Here is a 20,155-nt window from a genome sequence, read left to right as displayed (position 1 = left end):
ATGTTTGGCATGTAGAAATCCAGTTTTTCCAGCACCATTTATTAAAGAGGCTTTCTTCCAGTGAAGGTATTTGGATCCTTTGTCAAAGATTAGGTGGCCGAGTGTGTTTGGAGTTGTCTCTGCATCCTCTAGTCTGTTCCATTAATCCTCAGGTTTGTTCTTTCGCCAGTATCATGCTGCTTTTATCACCACAGCTTTGTAGTATAATTTAAAGTCAGGGATTGTGATACCTCCTGCTTTGCCTTTGTTGCCCAGAATTGCCTTTGCTATTCTAGGTCTCTTCTGATTCCAAATGAATTTTAGGATTTTTTTCTAATTCTGTGAGATATGCTGTTGGGATTTTGATTGGGATTGCATTGAATCTATCTGTATAACTATTTTGGAAGTATGGCCATCTTCCCTATATTGGTTCTTCTTATCCAAGAACAAGGAGTATCTTTCCATTTTCTGATATCCTCTTCAATCTCTTTTTTTCAGAGTACTATAGTTTTCAATGTAGAGGTCTTTTACTTCCTTTGTTAGATTGATTCCTAGGTACTTCATTTTTTTGGAAGCTATTGTGAAAGGGATTGTTTCTCTAATTTCTCTCTCCATAAGTCTGTTGTTTGTGTACAGGAAGGCTATTGACTTTTAAGTGTTAACTTTGTATCCAGCTATGCCACTGAATTTGGTTATAAAATATAAAAGTCTTTTGGTAGTTTTGGGGGTCTTCTATGTAGAGTATGTCATCCACAAATAATGATAATTTAACTTCTTCCTTTCTTATCCTTATTCCTTTTATTTCTTTCTTTTGTCTAATTGGTCTGGCTAATGTTTCCAGAACTATATTGAATAAGAGTGGTGACAGTAGACATCCTTGTCTTGTTCTTGATTTTAGAGTGAAAGCTTTCAGTTTTTGACCATTTAGTATGATGTTGGCTGTTGGTTTCTCATAGATGGCTTTTATTAGATTGAGATAAAGACCATCTATTCCAATTTTCAGTAGACTTTTTTATCATGAATGGATGTTGGATCTTGTCAATTGCTTTTTCTGCATCGAGAGGATCATATAGTTTTTGTCCTTCGCTCTGTTAATATAGTGTATTACATTTGTTGATTTGTGTATGTTGAACCATCCCTCCATCCCTGGGATGAATCCAACTTGGTCATGGTGTATAATCTTCTTGACAATTTGCTGCATTCTGTATACCACTATCTTATTTAGCAATTTTTTTTTTTGGTACCAGGGATCGAACTCAGTACCTTGTGCTTGCGAGGCATGCAGCGGCACCACTGAGCCAAATCCCTGGCCCTTATTGAGCATTTTTGCATCTATGTTCATTAGGGAGATTGGCCTATAATTCTTTTTGGTTAGATCCTTCTCTGGTTTTGGAATCAGGATCATGCTTGCTTCCAGGAATGAATTTGGGAGTATTGCTTCCCTTTCAATTTCATTAAAGAGTTTGAGGAGTAGCGGCACTAAGTCTTCTCTAGATTTTTTTTTTTTTTTTTTTGGTACTGGCGATCAAACTCGGGTCCTTGCGCTTGCGCAGCAGGGGATGAAATCAGAGCTAAATCCCTGGCTTTTCTAGATTTCTTATAGAATTCAGCAGTGAATCCATCAGGACCAGAGCTTTTCTTTGTTGGCAGTTTTAAAATTACATATTCAATTTCATTGGCTGATATTGGTTTATTTTGAATTTCTGTATGTTCTTGATTCAGTTTTGGTAATTCATATGTATCTAGGAATCTGTCCATTTCGTCTGTATTTTCCATCTTATTAGAATATAGGTTCTCAAAGTAGGTATTGACGATCTTCTGGATCTATGCAGGACCTCTTGTGATTTCAACCTTTTTATTCCTAACTGTATGAATTTGAGTCTTTTCTTTCCTTTTTCTGGATAAGGTTGGCTAAGGGTTTATCAATTTTATTTAATGTTTGAAAGAACCAACTCTTGGATTCATTGATTCTTTGTATTGTTTTCCTAGTCTCCACTGCATTAATTTCTGCTCTGATTTTATAATTTCCTCCCTTGTATGAGCTTTGGGCTTGACTTGTTCTTTTTCTAGAAGCTTGAGGTTCAACATTAGGTTTTTTTTTTTTTTGATACCGGGGATCGAACTCTCCTTGTATTTATGAGTCAGGTGGCGGAACCACTGAGGTAAATCCCCAGCCCAACATTAGGTTTTTCATTTGAGCCTGCTCTGTTTTCCTGATATGGGAATTCACTGCTATAAATTTCCCTCATGGAACTGCTTTCATTGCGTCCCATAAGTTCCGGTATGTTACACTGTCATAATCATTTAATTGTATCTCATAAGTTCCAGTATATTATATTGTCATTATCATTTAATTGTAAAAATTGTTTGATTTCTTCTATAATTTCATCTGTGACCCACTGGTTGTTCAGGAGGGTGTTATTTAATTTCCATGTATTTATGAAGTTCTTACGGTTTCTTTTGCCATTGATTTCCAATTTAATTGCACTATGGTCTGGTAATATGCATGGAATTCTTTCCTTTGCATTTACTTAAGCATGTTCTATGAGCTAGCACCTTGTTTAAGTGTCTTATTTTCTTTCTTTCTTTCTTTTTGGTACCAGGGATTGAACTCGGGACCTTGTGCTTGCGAGGCAGGCGGTGGAACCACTGAGCTAAATCCCTGGCTCATTTTCTATTTTTTTTTTTTTAAGTTTGATTCCTGAGTTGATGCTTGTAAATTGCTTATGGCGAGTATTCAGAACCCTTAGGAAATTACTACTTCTCAGAAGCGTCTTTCAGGTGTAGCTAGTTTTTGGGTTTTCAGTCTGTTGCAGGATCCCACCACTTCAATTTATTTATTATTTATTTTTAAGTAGGAAGATATTTATTGATAGGAAAGCTCCTGAGGGGCAGGAGGGGTCCTGACTGGGTAGCCCCCTCTTCAATTTATTGGGGATGAGCAGTTTCTGCCTACTTGGGCCAGGTGCCAGTTCTTTGGCACTGGCCTGTAGGGTTTTTTTTCTTTTTAAAGAATGTTAGGCAATCTCAGTCTTGGTATACCAGAAGGAACAACTGATTAGCACAATTATGTTACTTTGGCTAGAGTAGTACAATCAACAATAACAACAGCATCAAATACAGCCTAGAAAATGTGTTCAATCGAGAAAAACAAAACAAAACAAGAACTAGAAAGGAGGAAAAAAGGAAGGAAAAAAAGAGAAAAAAAGGATAAACCCAAAAATGTCCAATTCAAGGTGTGTCTCTGCTGTCACTGTTAGCCAATGTGGGCAAACAGAGTCCAGATCAAATTGATTAATCCCAGGAAGCTAGCTGCAGCTTCACGGTGGGGCAGTGGGTAATCCCGGCCAGCCTGCCCCTTTAGTTCCTCCGAAGTTCAGGCTAGTTTCTGGCTATGAGGCTGGAACCAGATTCTTTGAGTCTACAAAAACCTATGTGTCTCCTGCCAGCTTGAACTCTGGTCCCTGACCTCCTGCTGACTTGAACTCAGCACCCACATCAAGGCAGTGGAAGTCACTAGATGGAGTCTGCCCGCAGCTGTTCTGAGTTCCAAGCTGAGTTGGCCCTCTTCAAGATGGCTACCATCTACATCACCCTTTCCTGGGTGAGGTCTGAATCTGGATAACTCACCAGCCACTGCAATCCAGTTTGTCCACTGCTGTGTTCTACTGTGCATTTCTCTGTGGAGGCCTCTGGAGTTGTCAGTAGTCATTGTGTGTCTTCAGTTTGGCCCACTGTTCCCTCATGGAGAATCTAGGCTCTGGGAAGGCTGCTCGATACCTCCTTCCTCTTAGTTAAAGTCTCTCTCTTCACTCTCCCTACAGACTTCAATTCTTTCCTCCCCCCACCGCCCTTGTGCTGCTATATTCCAGTGTAAGGATACCAGATCTCAGAGAAGCTCTTTCGCTGCTGCTCACCACTCTGCCATCTTCCCACACTCTCTTACTGTAACTTTATAACAAATCTTATCGTGTGAAAAAGCCAATCTTCTTTATTTTTCTTAAAAACTGTTTTGGTTATTCTTGATCTTTTATATTTTCATAGAACTGAGAAACTGTTTGCTGAGTTCCACAAAAATTTCTAATGGGGGTTGGGGATTTAGCTCAGTGGTTTGAACACCTGCTACGCAAGTGCAAGGACCCGAGTTCGATCCCCAGTACCAAAAAAAAAAAAAATTTCTAATGGGATTTTATTAGTATAGCACCAAATGTATTGAGCAGGATGAAGAGAATAGGTATTTTTACAGTACTGAACCTTTTAATTCATACAGAAGATATAATCCTCAATTTATTTAGAATTTCTTTAATTTCTTTCAATGTTTCATACTTTTCAGATAGAGGGGTTGAATGTCTTGTTAAATATATTCCTGGGTATTTGGTATCTTAAATGGTACTATGAACATTTTTTTAAAAAATCATTTTTCTAACACTATGGGTAGTATGTAGAATTTCCCCCTTGTGAGAACTGTCTTTATATCCAGCAATCCTTTTAAATTCTAGGTTTATGTATCAGATCTTTGGGATTTCCTATGTACAGCATTAATGATCCTACAGGTAATGAGAGTTGTATTTTTTCCACTCAGATGCCTATACTTTCTTATTTTGCTGGCTGGAATCCCCAGGACAATAGTGAGCAGAAGAGGCTGATAGACATGCTGAGGCTGCCCAGCTCCTGTTATACAACTCAGCATAAAGTACATGGTTTCTGCCAGAGACAGTTCCCCAGAGACCTTTCACATTTCTGCATGTCTTGCCTTCGGGGACCTGGCAACATTTTGTTCTGTAGCATCCTTCCAAGAATGGTAGTGCTCAGCCTGGGACAATAAGATCTCTCTTCACCAGGCTGTCAGGCAAACACCGGCAAATAGAAAACATCTCATGCACAAGGTTTTGTGGCATTTTCTGTAACTGAGAAAGATTGGATACATCTATATATTGGCCTTTATGCAGTCACCAACTCATTCTGGATTAAGGGGGAGTTTATTCACTGTCCAGTGTAATATGTTTCCCTCCATGACAAGGGTCTGATAGTTTTCTTCAGCCCACTTAGAAATAATTTATAGGGTTCATTTGTAATGCACCCTGCCATATGTTTAGGCATCGACTTCCCTGGAGGAAGTAGGAACAAAACTGATATTCTGGCCACTGTTACTGCTGTGACAAAGAACTGTCTTTTGTCCTGACTCGAGTCTCATGTCTTTTGTCAGTATCAGTAAACAAATGGGAAGTTAACTTATTAGCTTGGCAGTCGAAGGAAATCTTAGAACCTGGGATCACTCATTGTCAAATGAAGGAAGCACTCTTGTTTCTACTTTAACAATGTTATCATGTATGGGTGGTAAATTTTATCAACTATTTCTGCATCTACTGCAATCCCCAGATGATTTTTCATCTTTATTCCTACAGTGAATTACATTCATTTGCAAATGTTAGATCAACCTTGCATTCCTGGTCTAAAGTCAATTTGGCCATGAGGAATTATTGTTTTCAGATTATTGGATTCAGTTTACTAATATTTTATTTAGGAATTTTTGCATCCATGTTCATGAGACTGGCCTATTTATCCTTCATTCTTGTGATGCCTCCTTTCGGTGTTGGTGTCAAGACTGCTGGTTTCTTTGGAAGCTCTTAAGACTGAGTTTCTCTTTAAATATTTGGGAGAACTCATCAATAAACCCACTGGAGCCTGGATTTTATATTGTGGGTTTTTGTTTATGACTTGATTTCTTTAATAAATATAAGACTAACTTATATTTTTAATATATTCGTGTCATTTCTGTTAATTTGAATTTTCTTTTAAAGTTGCCTAAATAATCTAAAACTTTAAATGTACTAAAATCATTTACAATATCCTGTTATAGTTTCACTTGATCTTAGCCAAAAGGCCGAGAAGCGATTATCCTGTTATAGTTTCAATGTCTATAAAATTTGTAGTGATGCTCCTTTCTTGAAAAATAAATATAAATACTTTGGCTATTTGTGACTTTTTACTTTTTTTCTTAAGCTTCATCACATGTCATTTAATACAAATTCATATTTATCAATAGGAACTGATATAAAAGAAATGTTATTATATTTCAGAATCAACTTTTGGTTTGGTCCATACTTCTTATTCTTTGTCTGTTCTTTAAGATTTTTCCTAATTTTTTTTGAGAGAGAGTCTTGTTGTGTTGCCCAGACTGATCTCAAAGTTCTGCGTCTCCAGCCTTAGGGTTCCAAGTGGCTAGGAATACAGGCATGTGCCACCATGCCTGGCTTGTGTGTCCATTTTTATTTCTGTACTTCAAAAATTTCTACAGTTCAGTATTTCTTTTAATACTTCCTTTGGGTCATGTTATCTTTTACCAAATTTTTGAAGTAATATACTTTGCTCGTTAGATTTCAGTTATTTTCTTTTATGACAAAGCCATTCAGTGCTCAGTGAGCATGGCTTTAACTGCATCCTTCAAAATCGATGTGGACCATTTCCATTATCACTCCCTAAAACATGTTCTCATTTTCATCACGACTTCCTTCACTCATCTCGTTGGGTATTCAGAAGCACATTTTCAAACATGGGTTTCCCTATTTATCTTTCTGTTACTGACTTCCAGGTTATTGGTGTTGTGTTCAGAGAAAATGCTTGTTTTTTCAGTCTGTTAGTCCTAATTGAGACTTATTTTATAGTCCAATATATGGTCAACCTTTGTAAAGAGTTCAAGTGGCCCGAAGAGTCTTTAATTTGCAGTCCTTGTTATTAGGTTCTATATACATATGGGCAGTAAATGAAGCTGTTTATTAAGATAGTTCCAATGTTCTAAATTATTACTGTTTGTTTTGTCTGCATCTTCTATCAGTTAGGGAGATATGTTAAAAATCTCTCACGATAATTGCAGACTGCAAGTTCTGGAAGCATTTGCTCTATTTTGAAGGTATTTTATTACATGTATTCAAATTTTGGATTGTCATTTATTTCTGGTACACTAAATATTTCTCTCTTAACAATTCTATTGGTTTAAAGTTTACCTTTTTTTAGCGTTTATAGTTATTTCTTTTTCTATGCTTTTATCTCTTGATATCCTAATATTTCACCCATGTCCAGAGATTCTACATAATATAGTTTGTTTTAAAAATTCTAATGTGATGATCTAAGTTCTTTATAGCTAATTTACATTTATACTTAATGAAAAACTGAGTCTTCATCATCTAAGTACTCTCTACTTATCCTAACTGTTCTATGTATCTTTTTACTCTGCTTTTTAACCTACATTTAAAATATGTTTTATTGGCCCATATGCTTCCCCTTGTACTATCATGGGAATTATGTACTTTTTCTTATTGTGATAAAATATACATAAAAATTACTTTTAAGTGCACATCTCAGTACATACATTAACACTGTGCAACCATCACTGCCATCAGTCTTCAGAATACTTTCATCTTCCTGACCTGAAACTCTACAACCATTAAACACTGTATTCTTCCCTTCACCCATTCCCTTACAACCACCATTGTACTTTCTGCTTCTATCAGTCTGACTACATACTCTAGGTATCTTATGTAAGTGGATTCACAGTATTTGTTCTTTCCTGGCTTTTTTTTTCTTTTAAGACAAGGTCTTGCTATGTAGCTCAGACTGGCCTTGAACTTGTGGCAATCTTCTGGCCTCAGTCTCCTGAGGGCTGGAATTACAGGTATGCGGCACCACACCCAGCTCTCTTTTGTGACTTTTTTTTTTTTGGTACCAGGGATGGAACTCCAGACCTTGCGCTTATGAGGCAGGCGGTGGAAACACTGAGCTAAATCCTCGGCCTCTTTTGTGACTTTTATTTCACTTAGTTTTTAATTTCGATCATGTCTATTGTATTCTTAAGATAAGCTGTTCTATGAATTTTTTGTTACGATTTTTTAAGGAGTTTTCTCTGATGTGCTGAGATGTTCTTATTTTTCTTCAGCCATCATTTTTTTTTGAAGTACTGTGTCTGCTCTATTTTCTTGTTCTTTTGTTTAAAGTCTGGTTACACAAATAACAGAACTTCTCACTGTATCTTTACTATTTTTGTTTTCATTTTGTTTTATTTCATTTTACTAGTTTTGTTTCAATCTATAGCTTCTTCTTTCTCCTTCGTTTTCTTTTTTTTTTTTTTTTTTGGTACAGGAGTCCTGGCCAGATGGGAACCTACTGTGCAGTCCAGGCTGGCCTCAAACTCACCATCCTCCTGCCTCAGCTTCCCATGTTCTGGGATTACAGGCGTGTGCCTATACATCCAGCTTCTTCTATCTTTTAACTATCATTTCAACTATTTGTCTAACCTGCTATAGAGCCTATTAACTAAGTTATTACATTCACTTTATTTTTCATCAATGAAATGTGACAATCAAGGTGGACCGTCAACTTGATTGGCTTGGGAGTTGCCCAGAGGATTAATAAAGCACACTTCTGGGTGTGTCTGGGTAGGTCATGGAGGTATGAATTTGAGGTCTATATCTGGTCCCTGTCCCTTTCTTTGTGCTCTTCAACCTCTCTGCTTCAGGACCACCATGAACTAAGCAGCTTTTTATGCCACACCTTTCTGCCATGATGTTCTTGCCTTGAAGCCAGCCTACCATGCACTGAATCCTCTGAAACCATGAGCCAAATAAACCTCTTCCTCTTTAAGCTGTGGGTACTGGGTACTCATTCCCAGCCACAGGAAAGCTAATAAATGAAATTTTCACTTTTAAGATGTTTTCCATTATCTACTAACTAAAATTCTGTTTTATCTTTTGTTTCCTTGAAAATAATACATCTACATTAGCTTTTACTATGTAGTAAACCCCTTTCAAAACTTATTAACTTAAAATAACAGATCTCTATCTACCCCTTAATTCTGCTAACTAGCAATGGGTTGATTCCTGTGGGTGATTCCTATCATCTTGGATGGGTTCACTCATGCATCTGTGGACAACTGCCAGACTGGGTAGGTTGTTCTGCTGATCTGTGCTAATCTCTCACATGTACAGGTGTAGATGGCTGTAGGCTAGACTGCCTTGGCTATCTTCCACATAGTTTCTTGTCCTTTGGCAGGGTGTCTGGGCTTCCTCACATGGATACAACAAACTTCTGAGAGTGATCAAAGCCTTTTGGACTTGCCAGTCAGGGGCCAGAACCATTGAGCTAAATCCCTGGCTCTAGGCCTTTTGGAAACAGCATAATTTGTCAAAGCAAGTCATAAGGCTGGCCCAGATTCAAAGTGGTAGGAAGACAGATTCTGCTTCTTAATGAGATGAGCTTCAGCCCCAACCCACTGTTAGAAGTTTACCAAGATCCCATTCTCCTGACTGCAGTACTATTTCAAAAGAGTCCCTCAAGCTCCTGGCTGCTTCTCTGCAAACAAACTTCTCCTTCTCTGGAGGCAAACTGGTCTTAAACACTGAGCATATTTCTCTGCAACTCATCTTCTCAGTACCCCGTCCCAGCAATTGATTATTATCTTGACAGCTTTTCGGTGTTTTTCAGTGGATTTTTTTTTACATTTATTCAGTTTTCCTAGCTGTCCTCAATGGAAAGTTTGCTTGAATCACCTAGACACCTACAACTGGAAACAGCTTTTAACCCACTATTTTGAGGAAAGGGATTCTATGTTGATCTATAGAAACTTAAAAAATATACAATATACACAAATTCTTTGCTACTCTTTTCTTTAAGAGCAAGTACTCACCCCCCCACCCCACCCCACCATTGTTGGCTTGAATGTAGTGACTCAGCCACCCGCCATGATGCAGATGTGCAAGGAGCCTTGCAGGAAGAAAGGCCCATTGGTGAGAAACTGAGGCCTCCTGCTGTGAGCCATGTGGGTGGGAGAAACAGATCCTCCCTCTTAGTCTAATCTGGACAACCACAGTCAGGCTGACACGTGAGACCCTCAGCTAAACCACCCCGTTCAGCCATTCTTCATCCTGATCTGCAAAATGCGAGATGATAGATGTTTCCATGACAGTCAATTCTGGAGTAATTGGCTTTGCACTAGTAGTTAACTAATGCAATGATTTTTGGGGTTTTTTTGTACTGGGGATTAAACTCGGGACCTTCTGCTTGCAAGGCAGGTGGTGGAACCACTGAGCTAAATCCCCAGCCCTTTGTTTGTTTGGCTTTTTTTGGGTACTGGGGATCAATGTTTGTTTTTAACTTTAATAATATTATTTTATTATATATTTTCACTTAGAATTATCCTTTTTATCTAAGAAAATGAAATAACGTACAATGTTTAAATATAAAAGAATATGAATACTTTACCTCTTTATTGTTTTGTTCACTCCTAATGGGAAGCAGTTTTTTTCAGAACAGATGAAGTCATTTCCACAATAGTACTGATAGATAAGCCTTTCAGAAAACCTTTCTGGTTCTTTCTCACTTCCTGAAGAGCACTGATAATATGGTGTCTATGTGAAAAGAAAACATACATCAGCATTCCCCCTTTCCAAAGTAACATGTTCTGAACATGCTATTATTGAATTATCAATTATTAAAGTGACCTATATTCTTACAGAAAAGTTTAAAATTATTTAAAACATAATTTCAGTTATTACCTGCTGACCTCTGGATGCAGTTCAGCCAGTATCTTTATGATCTTGGTAAAGCTACGAAAGTTCAATGTATTTGGAGGTAGGAACTGAATAGGTATTTTTGGTAATTGAGCAGATTCAATCTGTTTACAATTCTTCTTGGCATCCTAAATGAATGAATAGAACAAATAATTGTTAAAAATAGGAGACAAGAGGGACAAAAAACTGCTAGAAAGGTGAGGGAACTTGGAACGACAAAGATGGTAACTGTACGTTCTCTACCTATACATCCTAAGACAACACACTCCTGCCTGAAGCTCACAGGGCTCTTTGTCTTTGCCACACTCATGACCACAGCCACAGCTGACTGGATCAAGAGTGTTGTCTCCTGAACTACTAAACTCTAAAAGCACAGGCTGGGTCAATCCAACTTTCTGCCTAAAAATGTGGAATTGGCATACAGAGCAAATTCGTGAGTCAAATGATCACGTGGGCTTGACAGAGTGAGACAGACACTACCAAGTTAGAATCAAGCAAAATAAAACCAAGTAAGGGAAAGAAGGCAGCGTCAAGTACAGGAAAGCAGCATGCAGAGCAGCAGGAGAAGGAGCACAGAAGGGTGCAGAGGAAGCAACCACATGTACCACACACGAGACAAGGGCGGACACAAGGCCCCCAAGCCTCCATCTCAGGCTGCACATACCCCAAATGATGTTGTCTTCTTCCTTCCATATTGTACCCCAGAACCCATACTAAACATAAAATATTAGAGATAAAAGGAAAAGATTTCTTAAAAGGATGGGAGTTATGACTAGGGACAATGAAAAGGACAGTTTAAAGATGAAAGTCAGAATATTAGGACAAAGGAGAGAAGCAACCAAATAAATTGAGACATTTGATGTAAACTATTCCACTGAGAAGTTTGCCTAGCATATATGAAGCCCTAAGTTCAGTCCCCAGTTCCAGCAACAAACAATACAACAGCAACAGCAAAACTCCCATTCTAATTGATGCTCTCATTCCTACTTCAGCATTGCTGGTACTGGAGTTACTTATCCTACAAAGGCACTCACAGTAGCATGGCATGTAGCAGACCGTCTACAGGACGAATTAAGAAACTAACCTGGTCCAAAGGTGAAAGCTCACTGTCTTGCTCAGATACCATCTGCCTCGGCCTAGTTCTGGCAAGTCTAGAAACAGAGGAAGCTGGGTTGATTTCTTTGTTGATATTTTTCTCCAAATTATTCAAATGTTTTTTTGAGGAAAGTGGTGATGTACATTCTCCATGAGTTTCAATAAGCCACACATTTACTGATTTTCCACTTATTTCCATCCCATTCATTTCTTCCACAGCCATCTTTGCATCACTGTTTTTCTTAAAAGAAAGAGATGCGTATCTATAGTATAAAAACACAGGACCAAAAAGTTCATCATTAACAACTTTACCTTAAACTTAACTTTCTTGATAAATGGTTTTATGTTTCTAATAGCTAAATATATCTTTCACAAGAATAACTGATCATTTTTTTTTTTTTTTTTTGGTACCGGGGATTGAACTCGGGTCCTTGCAGTTGCACAGCAGGCGGCAAAACCACTGAGCTAAATCTCGGGCCCAAGAATAACTGATCTTAAAAATAAAAAGGTTATTGCTGGGCATGGTGGCGCTTGCCTGTAATTCCAGAACTTGAGAGGCTGAGGCAGGATGGCCAAGGCCAGCCTGGACTACAGTGAAATTTTGTCTCAAAAACCAATAAATAAATAAATAAATAAATAAATTAAGGTTACTGTATTCTATTTACTTTGGAATAAAAATATTCAGAATAACTAAATATAAAACAAATTAAAGATGGGAAATAAATAGTAAGCATTTTAAACAATTACATCCTATTAATTTCATATTAAAATTTAAAGTTTCAATTTTTAGTGCTTTAGCTTATTAATACATGTGAGGGGCACACAATGCTTTACATTCCCTGAAGGAAACTGGTAATGTACATGACACATCTTAAGTTCATATATGACAGGACTGCAGAGACTGGGGTTTAGGGACAATGGGTTATCCATACTAAAAACTTAATGGTTACGTACAAACGCAAACTCCAATTGGCTCAAAGTGAAAAGCAAAAAGCCATTTATCTGAATGTCTTTATAACCTTGTAGAGGAAAAACCATACCAAAAAAAGTGAGAAAACATAATCAGAATTTCAATCATAAAACCGAGAGAAAGGTGGGCAAGTGGTATCCTTATTAAACCAACAGGCTCAGACAGAAGCAAAGGAAGGATACGTACCAACTCTAAAAAGCAGTTATTTTGAATGATGGGACTATGAGTAAACTTTTATAACTTCATTGTATTTAACTATATTTTCTACATTTCCACACAAAATGTATGACACTTCAAGTACGGAGAAAAACACAAAATTTTTTAAAAAGGAAATTCAACAATACTTTAGCACTGTGAAATACATTAACATCAAACATATCAATAGGTCAAACTAAAAAAGCAAATGATCTTAAATAACTCCATTTAAGATAATTTAACACACATTTTTAATAAATTTCAACACCAACTATCAATAAAATTCTTAACAGATAAATGTTTTTGTTTGAAGTATATAGTCATAACTTAAAATGATAAAAGAGTAAAGACATTTCTATTGAGTTATCACAATTGTTATTTGCTATTTTTGGATACTTTGGCAATATAACAAGAGAAGCAACATACAAATTGGAAGTCACTATATATGGATAATACAGCCATCTACTCAAAAATTCAAATCAGAAATAATAAAAAGAACTTTTTTGAGCACTTGCTACATGCCAGGCTTAATTTCTAGTGTGTTTAACTTTTAATTTTTGCAACAATGCTATAAAAATACTATTATCATTAATAGTTGACAGATGAGAAGGCTGAAGTATGAAGATAAGTAATTTGCCCAAATTCATTCATCAAGTTATTGATAGAAGTGGGATTTGAACCAAAGTCACATATTTTAGAGCCCATTTTCTTAACTAATGCACTCGGCTTCTCCTATTAATTGGTATGTAACAAGATAAAGGGCACAAAATCAGAACTCTCCTACATAGCATAATGAAGTTAAAAAGTATACAGAAACAAAGGTTGATGAAGCATGGCACCAATGATTGCAGCCATCTGCGTTGCCTCCTTCCACTAGCCTGGGAATCTCTGCGGGAGGCCCCTGACTCTGTCCCTGCTTCAGCTGACTCTAGCACAGCAGCTCTGATGCATAGGAGACACACAGTAATGCACTTACTGAATTTGGGAAACACACCTGTAATCAGTAGAAGAATCACAAATTGAGATTTCAGAAACTTGGTATTTCTGGAAGTAAGACCTCAAATCAGCCTACAAGAGAAATAAAAAATTGTGAAAGGTAGAAGAAATAACCATAATATAAATAATCAGTGAATTTGAAAATGAAGCCCCCCCCCAAAAACCTGGCATACCTCAGATACTGAAGGGCAGAGACCACCGACATGTATCAAAAAACCTTTATCTCTTTGTAAGGGTTCAACATTCTTCATTTCTGCTTATAGAAAAGCATGAAACAGAAATGACTATTTTTGTACTGTTATTTTAAAGAAAAACTTCAAAAGTTCAATATTCCATGATTTTGTCCTCAATTACAAAATTTATTTAAAAATCATCAGCAAGTATCAGCAATAGATTGAAGACAATAGCCTGGGATGTGCTTTTAAGGTTTCTGGGCCATAAACCTATCTTAAAAATAAAGAGGGTTGGATTGGTTGATACGAAGTCCCCTGGATATAGAAAATGTATCAATTGCTGGTGGTCAGAAAGCTGTCCTTATACACATTCTTTGCTGAGGACAGAGCATTCCAAGAAAAACCTTTGCATCAGATAAGTCAACAGCATGTATATAGTTTTGTGATGTAGTAAATGCACATAGAAAAAAAGGAGGAGACAAATAATAGTGTGATCCTATAAATCGCAAAAGTAGGGTTACGGACATTTCTTGTTTAATAACAATATTCAAAATCCTTAGACTGCATTCCCATGGTCTCTGTTGTGGAGACAATCTGGTCTAAGATCAAAAATGATTCACTGAACTGAGATTGAAATTACTATTGGGGTAGGGGTTTCACAAATATTGCTGAATGAATTCTCAGAGTATTTGTTTATTTGTTTCATAATTTTTATGTTTACATAATGGGAGATTTGCAAACTTTTTCATTAAATAACAGAAGAAAAAGAAGAGGAAGGAAGAAGGGAAGGAAGAAGAGGAGGAGGAGCAGTCTAGCACTTACTGAATGCTTCTCATGCTCCAGGCAATATGCCAACTGCTTTATATACATCATCTCATATAATTCTCACAGCTACCTCGTGAGGTAGCTATTGTTATTTCCATTTTATAGATGTGGATACTGATGCCTAAGGAGTTTTGATCAGAAATCTAGTAAGTGGTAGTGCTAGAGCCAGGCAGAATCTCTCATCTCAAGGTAAAAGAATACCTATTCTTTTTCATTAACTTACTTCATTTAATTTGTTGATCTGTTTGGATATTAACATGTCCTAAAGAGAAAACAATGAAACTATCTTTATAATTTAGAATTTAAGGGCTGGGGATTTAGCTCAGTGGTTCTGGCGCCTGCTATGCAAGTGGCAAGGTCCCGAGTTCGATCCCCAGTACCAAAAACCAAAAAGCTCTTTATAATTTAGAATTTACACTGGAGTGAGGAGGGAGTAGAGTTATAGTAGAAAGGGCAGAAGATGTACATTGTAACCATCCCTTCCCTTTCACTAGTCCAATAAAAATGTCTACTCAAGATCCTGTGTGCTGAGCACTAGACATGGCCGCCCGTGAACAAAACACACAAAGCAGCATGGGGAGGCAGTCAGTACAGCAAGCATGCAAAACACAGAGCATGTACTAAGTGATGTCGGAGAAAAATAATCCAAGGAGAGAAAAAATGGTTACAATAAAACTAAACGATAATTACACACATGAAAAGATGCAAAAATGGTCACTATGAGTGGTTATTACTGGTTAGGGAAGTCAATTAATTCTAATTTTATTATATTTTTATATTTTAAAATCTTAAGAATTTTTCTACAAGCAGGGAAAAAATCAATAAATCTGTTGCTATCATGGAAAAATATCTGCAGAAGCAGATAGGTAACTAAAGAAAGGTAGCATAAATATCATTAGAAATGGCAGAAGGGAAATGGGCTTGGTGGTGCACACCTGTAATCCCAGTACTCTGGGAGGCTGAGGCAGGAAGAACACAAATTCAAGCACAGATCTGGGTAACTTAGTAATTTAATCATATCTTGTCTCACAAAAAGCAAAAACAGCTGGGGATGAAGCTCTGTGGTACTGTAGTCTGCCTCACAAGTGCAAGGTCCTGAGTTCTATCCCTGGTACCAAAAAAAAAAAAAAAAGGCAAAACCCAAAAAACAAAGGACTGGGGAATGTAGCTCAGTGGGAAAGCTCTAGTTCAATCCGCCACAGGAAAAAAAAGCATAATTACAGATACTAAAGAAAATTGTATCATAAGCTATTAAAGGCTATCTGAAGGTGAAAACACTCCTTAAATAAGATAAAATTACTGAAGTACAGAAAAGCAAACTGTTTTCATCACTAACACAAACTTGACAGATTGGTACAGGTTGGCTGCCTGATGGAAACTGAGAAGCTGATTTGGGTACCATGTACCCATCCCTGGAAAATGGCTGCCGAGGTTCAGAAGAAAAAGATGCCCCAAAGGAGTACAGAGGCAGCTTTGAGCAGAAGAAAAAGAATGCTAAGTGTTTACCTGCTAACTAAATCCTGGACCTAAGTTTTAAGCAATTTTCTGAAAGAGAAACGAACATTTAATATTGATTTTCTCTTTAAAAAACTGACCTCCAACCAGCCAATTTTCTCTTTTTTATATGTATAAAAAAATCCAGAGACAGGAACAAAATATAGCCCAATCTCCCAAATTAACACAGAAATAGGCAAGCACTATTTTCAAATAAGCTGGACTAGAATTTCTCAATAAATTCTTAAGAACCAGTGCTGGGGATTTAGCTCAGTGGTGCCACCGCCTGCCCTGCAAGCGTTAAGGTCCGGAATTTGAGCCCCAGTACAAAAAAAAAAAAAAAAGAACCAACCTACTGTAAGCTTCGGATTCTGTCGGTCATGATCTATTTCAGTTTCTTGTATTTCTGAGGAGTCGACTCCTGTCATGTTCTCTTTAGCATCAAACCAGTGTTCACTGACTTCATGGCCACTCCTGCACTCTAAGATATTGAACACAAGCTCTGGGTTATGTGTGATGCCCAACCCTCTGAACACTCACCTAGGTATTATCTTTATGAAGTGTGACAGTGGCCGTCTTTAAGAAATTTTAAGCAGGGGACAGCTCACTTCATTATTTTTTGGAAGGGTAATCTTTTACAGGAAAAAATTGAGGAATATTAGGAACATTTTAAACATGTTTTCTAGCAACTACACAAATAATATTTTTATACTGACCTTTATCATCAAGTTTTAGTTGACTAAAGTCTACATTTATTTCACCATTTTTTAAGCCATCTTTCTTAGGTGACGTACTGTCAGGTAATGAAGACATCTGAGGGTTAAGATAATAAGAACAAATAAGGACCAGGAATGACTGCCTCTTACTACATGACAGGAACTCTTCGCTGGCATTATTAGCCCTCCTAACAATGAGGGCTGTAAGAGCAAAATCATTACCAATCTGAGGGAGAAAATTAAATCTAGCTTGCTGGCTCATGTCGGAGCTAATGAGAATTAGGATTTGTGCCCAGGGTGTGTATAGTGACTGTGCTGACATGGTTATTATTTAGGAACGTGTGGCATACATACACTAGAAGTATTTTGAGATGATTTTTGGATGTACAAAAATATTTATCATCTTAGGCTTTATATATTTAATTTAGTGTGCATACTTATGTGTTCTTTTATTTATGGGAACTAAAATTTCTTTCTGATATGTAATAGTGAGTTATTCTTTATGCTTCAATTTAGTATATGTGCTGCTGAAGCAAGCACATTTTTTTTTTTGGTACCGGGGATCGAACTCAGGTCCCTGCGCTTGCGCAGCAAGCGGCAAAACCACTGAGCTAAATCCCCAGCCCTATGCTTCAATTTAAAAAGGAGAGTAATTTAGGGCTGAGGATTTAGCTGAGTGGTTCCACCGCCTGACTCGCAAGCACAAGGACCCAAGTTCGATCCCCAGTACCAAAAAAAAAAGAGAGTAATTTAAAGAAAAATATAAAGTAACTAATATTATATGTAATATATGACTATGGTAAATTGTGATGATACATGAATAGCTGAATTCAGAAACATTATATTACATTATAATGGCTTTCACAAATTGATTTAATGATAGATATTAAAATATGACTCAATCTTAAAATAGATATTGCTTTATAGTCAAAACTAAGATGAGAAAAGTTGTCTATTATAACTTATTCAAATTTTTTTTTTTTTTTTTTGGTACCAGGCATTGAACTTGGGACCTTGCACTTGCAAGGCAGGCGCTGGAACCACTGAGCTAAATCCCCAGCCCACATTAAAAAAATTTTTGCAATGCTGTGGATGACATTCTAGGCAAGCACTCTAGCACTGTGCTATATCCCAAGCCCTACTTCTTTTACGTTAGTACATGCATGTTTGTAGCATATAACATTCATAGGGGGGAGTTAGTACCAGTACATAACAAACCTGAATTCTTTTTACATCTCCTTTCTCGTCCCTTCCCTCCTCCTATTGGTCCCTTTTCATTTGGAAAAGACCTATTTGCCCATTACCTATTATCTTTTATTTAACCCTTTAACTTATTTATGAATTGGATTTCTCATATAAGAGAAACCATGAGATATTTAAACTTGTGTCTGATTTATTTCACTTAATATTATGGCCTCCAAGGTGCATTCATTTTCCTACAAATGACTCAAATTTATTCTTTATGATACAGTACTCCATTGTATATAAATCTACATTTTCTTTATTCATTCATTTGTTGATGGACATATAAACAGCTTCCAAGACTTAACTACTGCGTTGTGATACCATAAAACACTGGGATGCATGTATCACTGTGGCATGATATTTTAAACTTTTTTATTTAAACTCTTTTGGGAAGATTCCTAGAAGGGAAATACCTAGGTTGAATGGAATTTCTAGTTTCAGCTTTTTTGAGGAGGCTCCATACTGATTTCCATAGTGATTTTATTAGTTTACATTTCCACCAACAATGCAGAAGGGTTCTTTTTTTGCTACAGCTTCACCAGCACTTATTATGTGTCATTATTTTTCGGAGTCAGGTAAAATCTATGGCCAGAGATGCTGAATATTTTTCATGTATTTACTGGCCACTTGTAGTACTTCTTTTGAGAAGTGACTATTTCAGTTGTCTATTTTTTGACTGGGTCTTTTATTTTTGGGGGGGGGTCTAATATTTTGAGTAAAAATATTCTAGATATTAGTCCTCTGTTAGAAATAATTGGTAACACTTTTTTCCCCATTTTGAAGGTTGTCTCTTTACTGTTGGTTATTTCCTTTGCTGTGCAGAAGCTTTTTATTTTTTTTTTATTAAGTACTTTTTTGAGTGATGAAAATGCTTTGGAAGTAGACAGATGTGATGATTGCAAAGCATTATGAATATACTAAAAACAAAGAACTTCACACTTAGAAATTAGTAAGGAAGTGAATCTTATGATAATTGTATCTCAATGAAAAATTATAAATGCTGTCATGAACATCACAATATAAAAATCTAGTTATAATGTTTCACTAGACAGTTTTGAGATATAACAAACCACAATCATCTTTGAAGTCTTTTTAATTAAGATACATCCAGTAAAAAATTGTGCATTGTAGGAAAACTTCACAAACACATACAATTGAAACTACCCTTCTGAAATAAATGTTTGTATTTCTTTGAAAAACATAATTACAATTTTACATTTTTCAAAGTTATTAATAAAATTATTCTTAGGAAAGGTATTGCTAACACACAGCATTAAATGAAAATGGTTCACCTTCTTTGTAAAAGTGATTTAGAGAACCATAAGAATGTTGTGTGAAACTTTTTCTTTTGGAAACCCCCTACATTGTGAAACTATCATTCTATATTCTATCATTCATATATTCATATATATATTTCAAGTTCAAAGACTGAAACAGAATATACAGAAAGCAAAATTCACTGACAAATTTGAAAGGATTTTTTTTATATATTCCACTACTACTGCCACAAAATTTTTAGATTCAATTTCATGTTAGGCATTTTGTGACTAATAAAAAGTATGTGACATGAAATGTCAAAAAAGTAGTGCTTATAAAATATTTATCTTTTAATATTACTTGAAGCTACATTTTACCAAATTATGAAACTATATAGGGCAGTTTTAAACAATATTCAGAGACTTGTTTTCTTTTTCAACTTCTATTTCAGCTTCATTTCCAACTTCAGCTTTGTTTTCATCTTCCTCTTTATCTCTCACATCTTTCTCATCTCTTCTTCCATGTTCTTTTCCATCTTGTCTTTTTCATCTTTTTCTTTTTCCTGTCCATCTTCTTCATTTCCACCTTCATCTTGCTGTCCATCTTTATCCTTTTTTCCATCTCTTTCCCTTTCTTTCATCACTTCTT

The 20,155-nt window shown here is 36.4% G+C and overlaps 1 protein-coding gene across 4 annotated transcripts in view; it reads right to left on the bottom strand.

Annotated features, from left to right (window-relative positions):
- Rbm44 (RNA binding motif protein 44) overlaps positions 1-20,155 on the bottom strand; it is a 52,607-nt gene that overhangs the window by 11,019 nt on the left and 21,433 nt on the right. For 2 of the 4 annotated variants that reach the window (XM_004868392.3, XM_021247393.2), the window contains 7 exons: positions 17,006-17,102; positions 16,642-16,770; positions 13,971-14,050; positions 13,796-13,869; positions 11,626-11,899; positions 10,527-10,669; positions 10,234-10,379 (listed from right to left, as the gene is read on the bottom strand). In XM_004868392.3, coding sequence (XP_004868449.1) covers positions 10,256-10,379; positions 10,527-10,669; positions 11,626-11,899; positions 13,796-13,869; positions 13,971-14,050; positions 16,642-16,770; positions 17,006-17,102 — 921 coding nt within the window. In that variant the 3' untranslated portion in view covers positions 10,234-10,255. Of the gene's footprint in view, positions 1-10,233; positions 10,380-10,526; positions 10,670-11,625; positions 11,900-13,795; positions 13,870-13,970; positions 14,051-14,792; positions 14,917-16,641; positions 16,771-17,005; positions 17,103-20,155 lie in introns of those variants that run through there. The other 2 variants (XM_087209541.1, XR_002390451.2) reach the window with 2 other exon arrangements.

This window comes from Heterocephalus glaber, unplaced genomic scaffold, assembly GCF_053883595.1.
Source record: "Heterocephalus glaber isolate CG9 unplaced genomic scaffold, H.glaber_assembly_v1.0 deba00001004, whole genome shotgun sequence".
Taxonomy (NCBI): domain Eukaryota; kingdom Metazoa; phylum Chordata; class Mammalia; order Rodentia; family Bathyergidae; genus Heterocephalus; species Heterocephalus glaber.
Note: the sequence above shows the minus strand (reverse complement) of the source record. Positions and strands in the feature narration are given on the sequence as shown.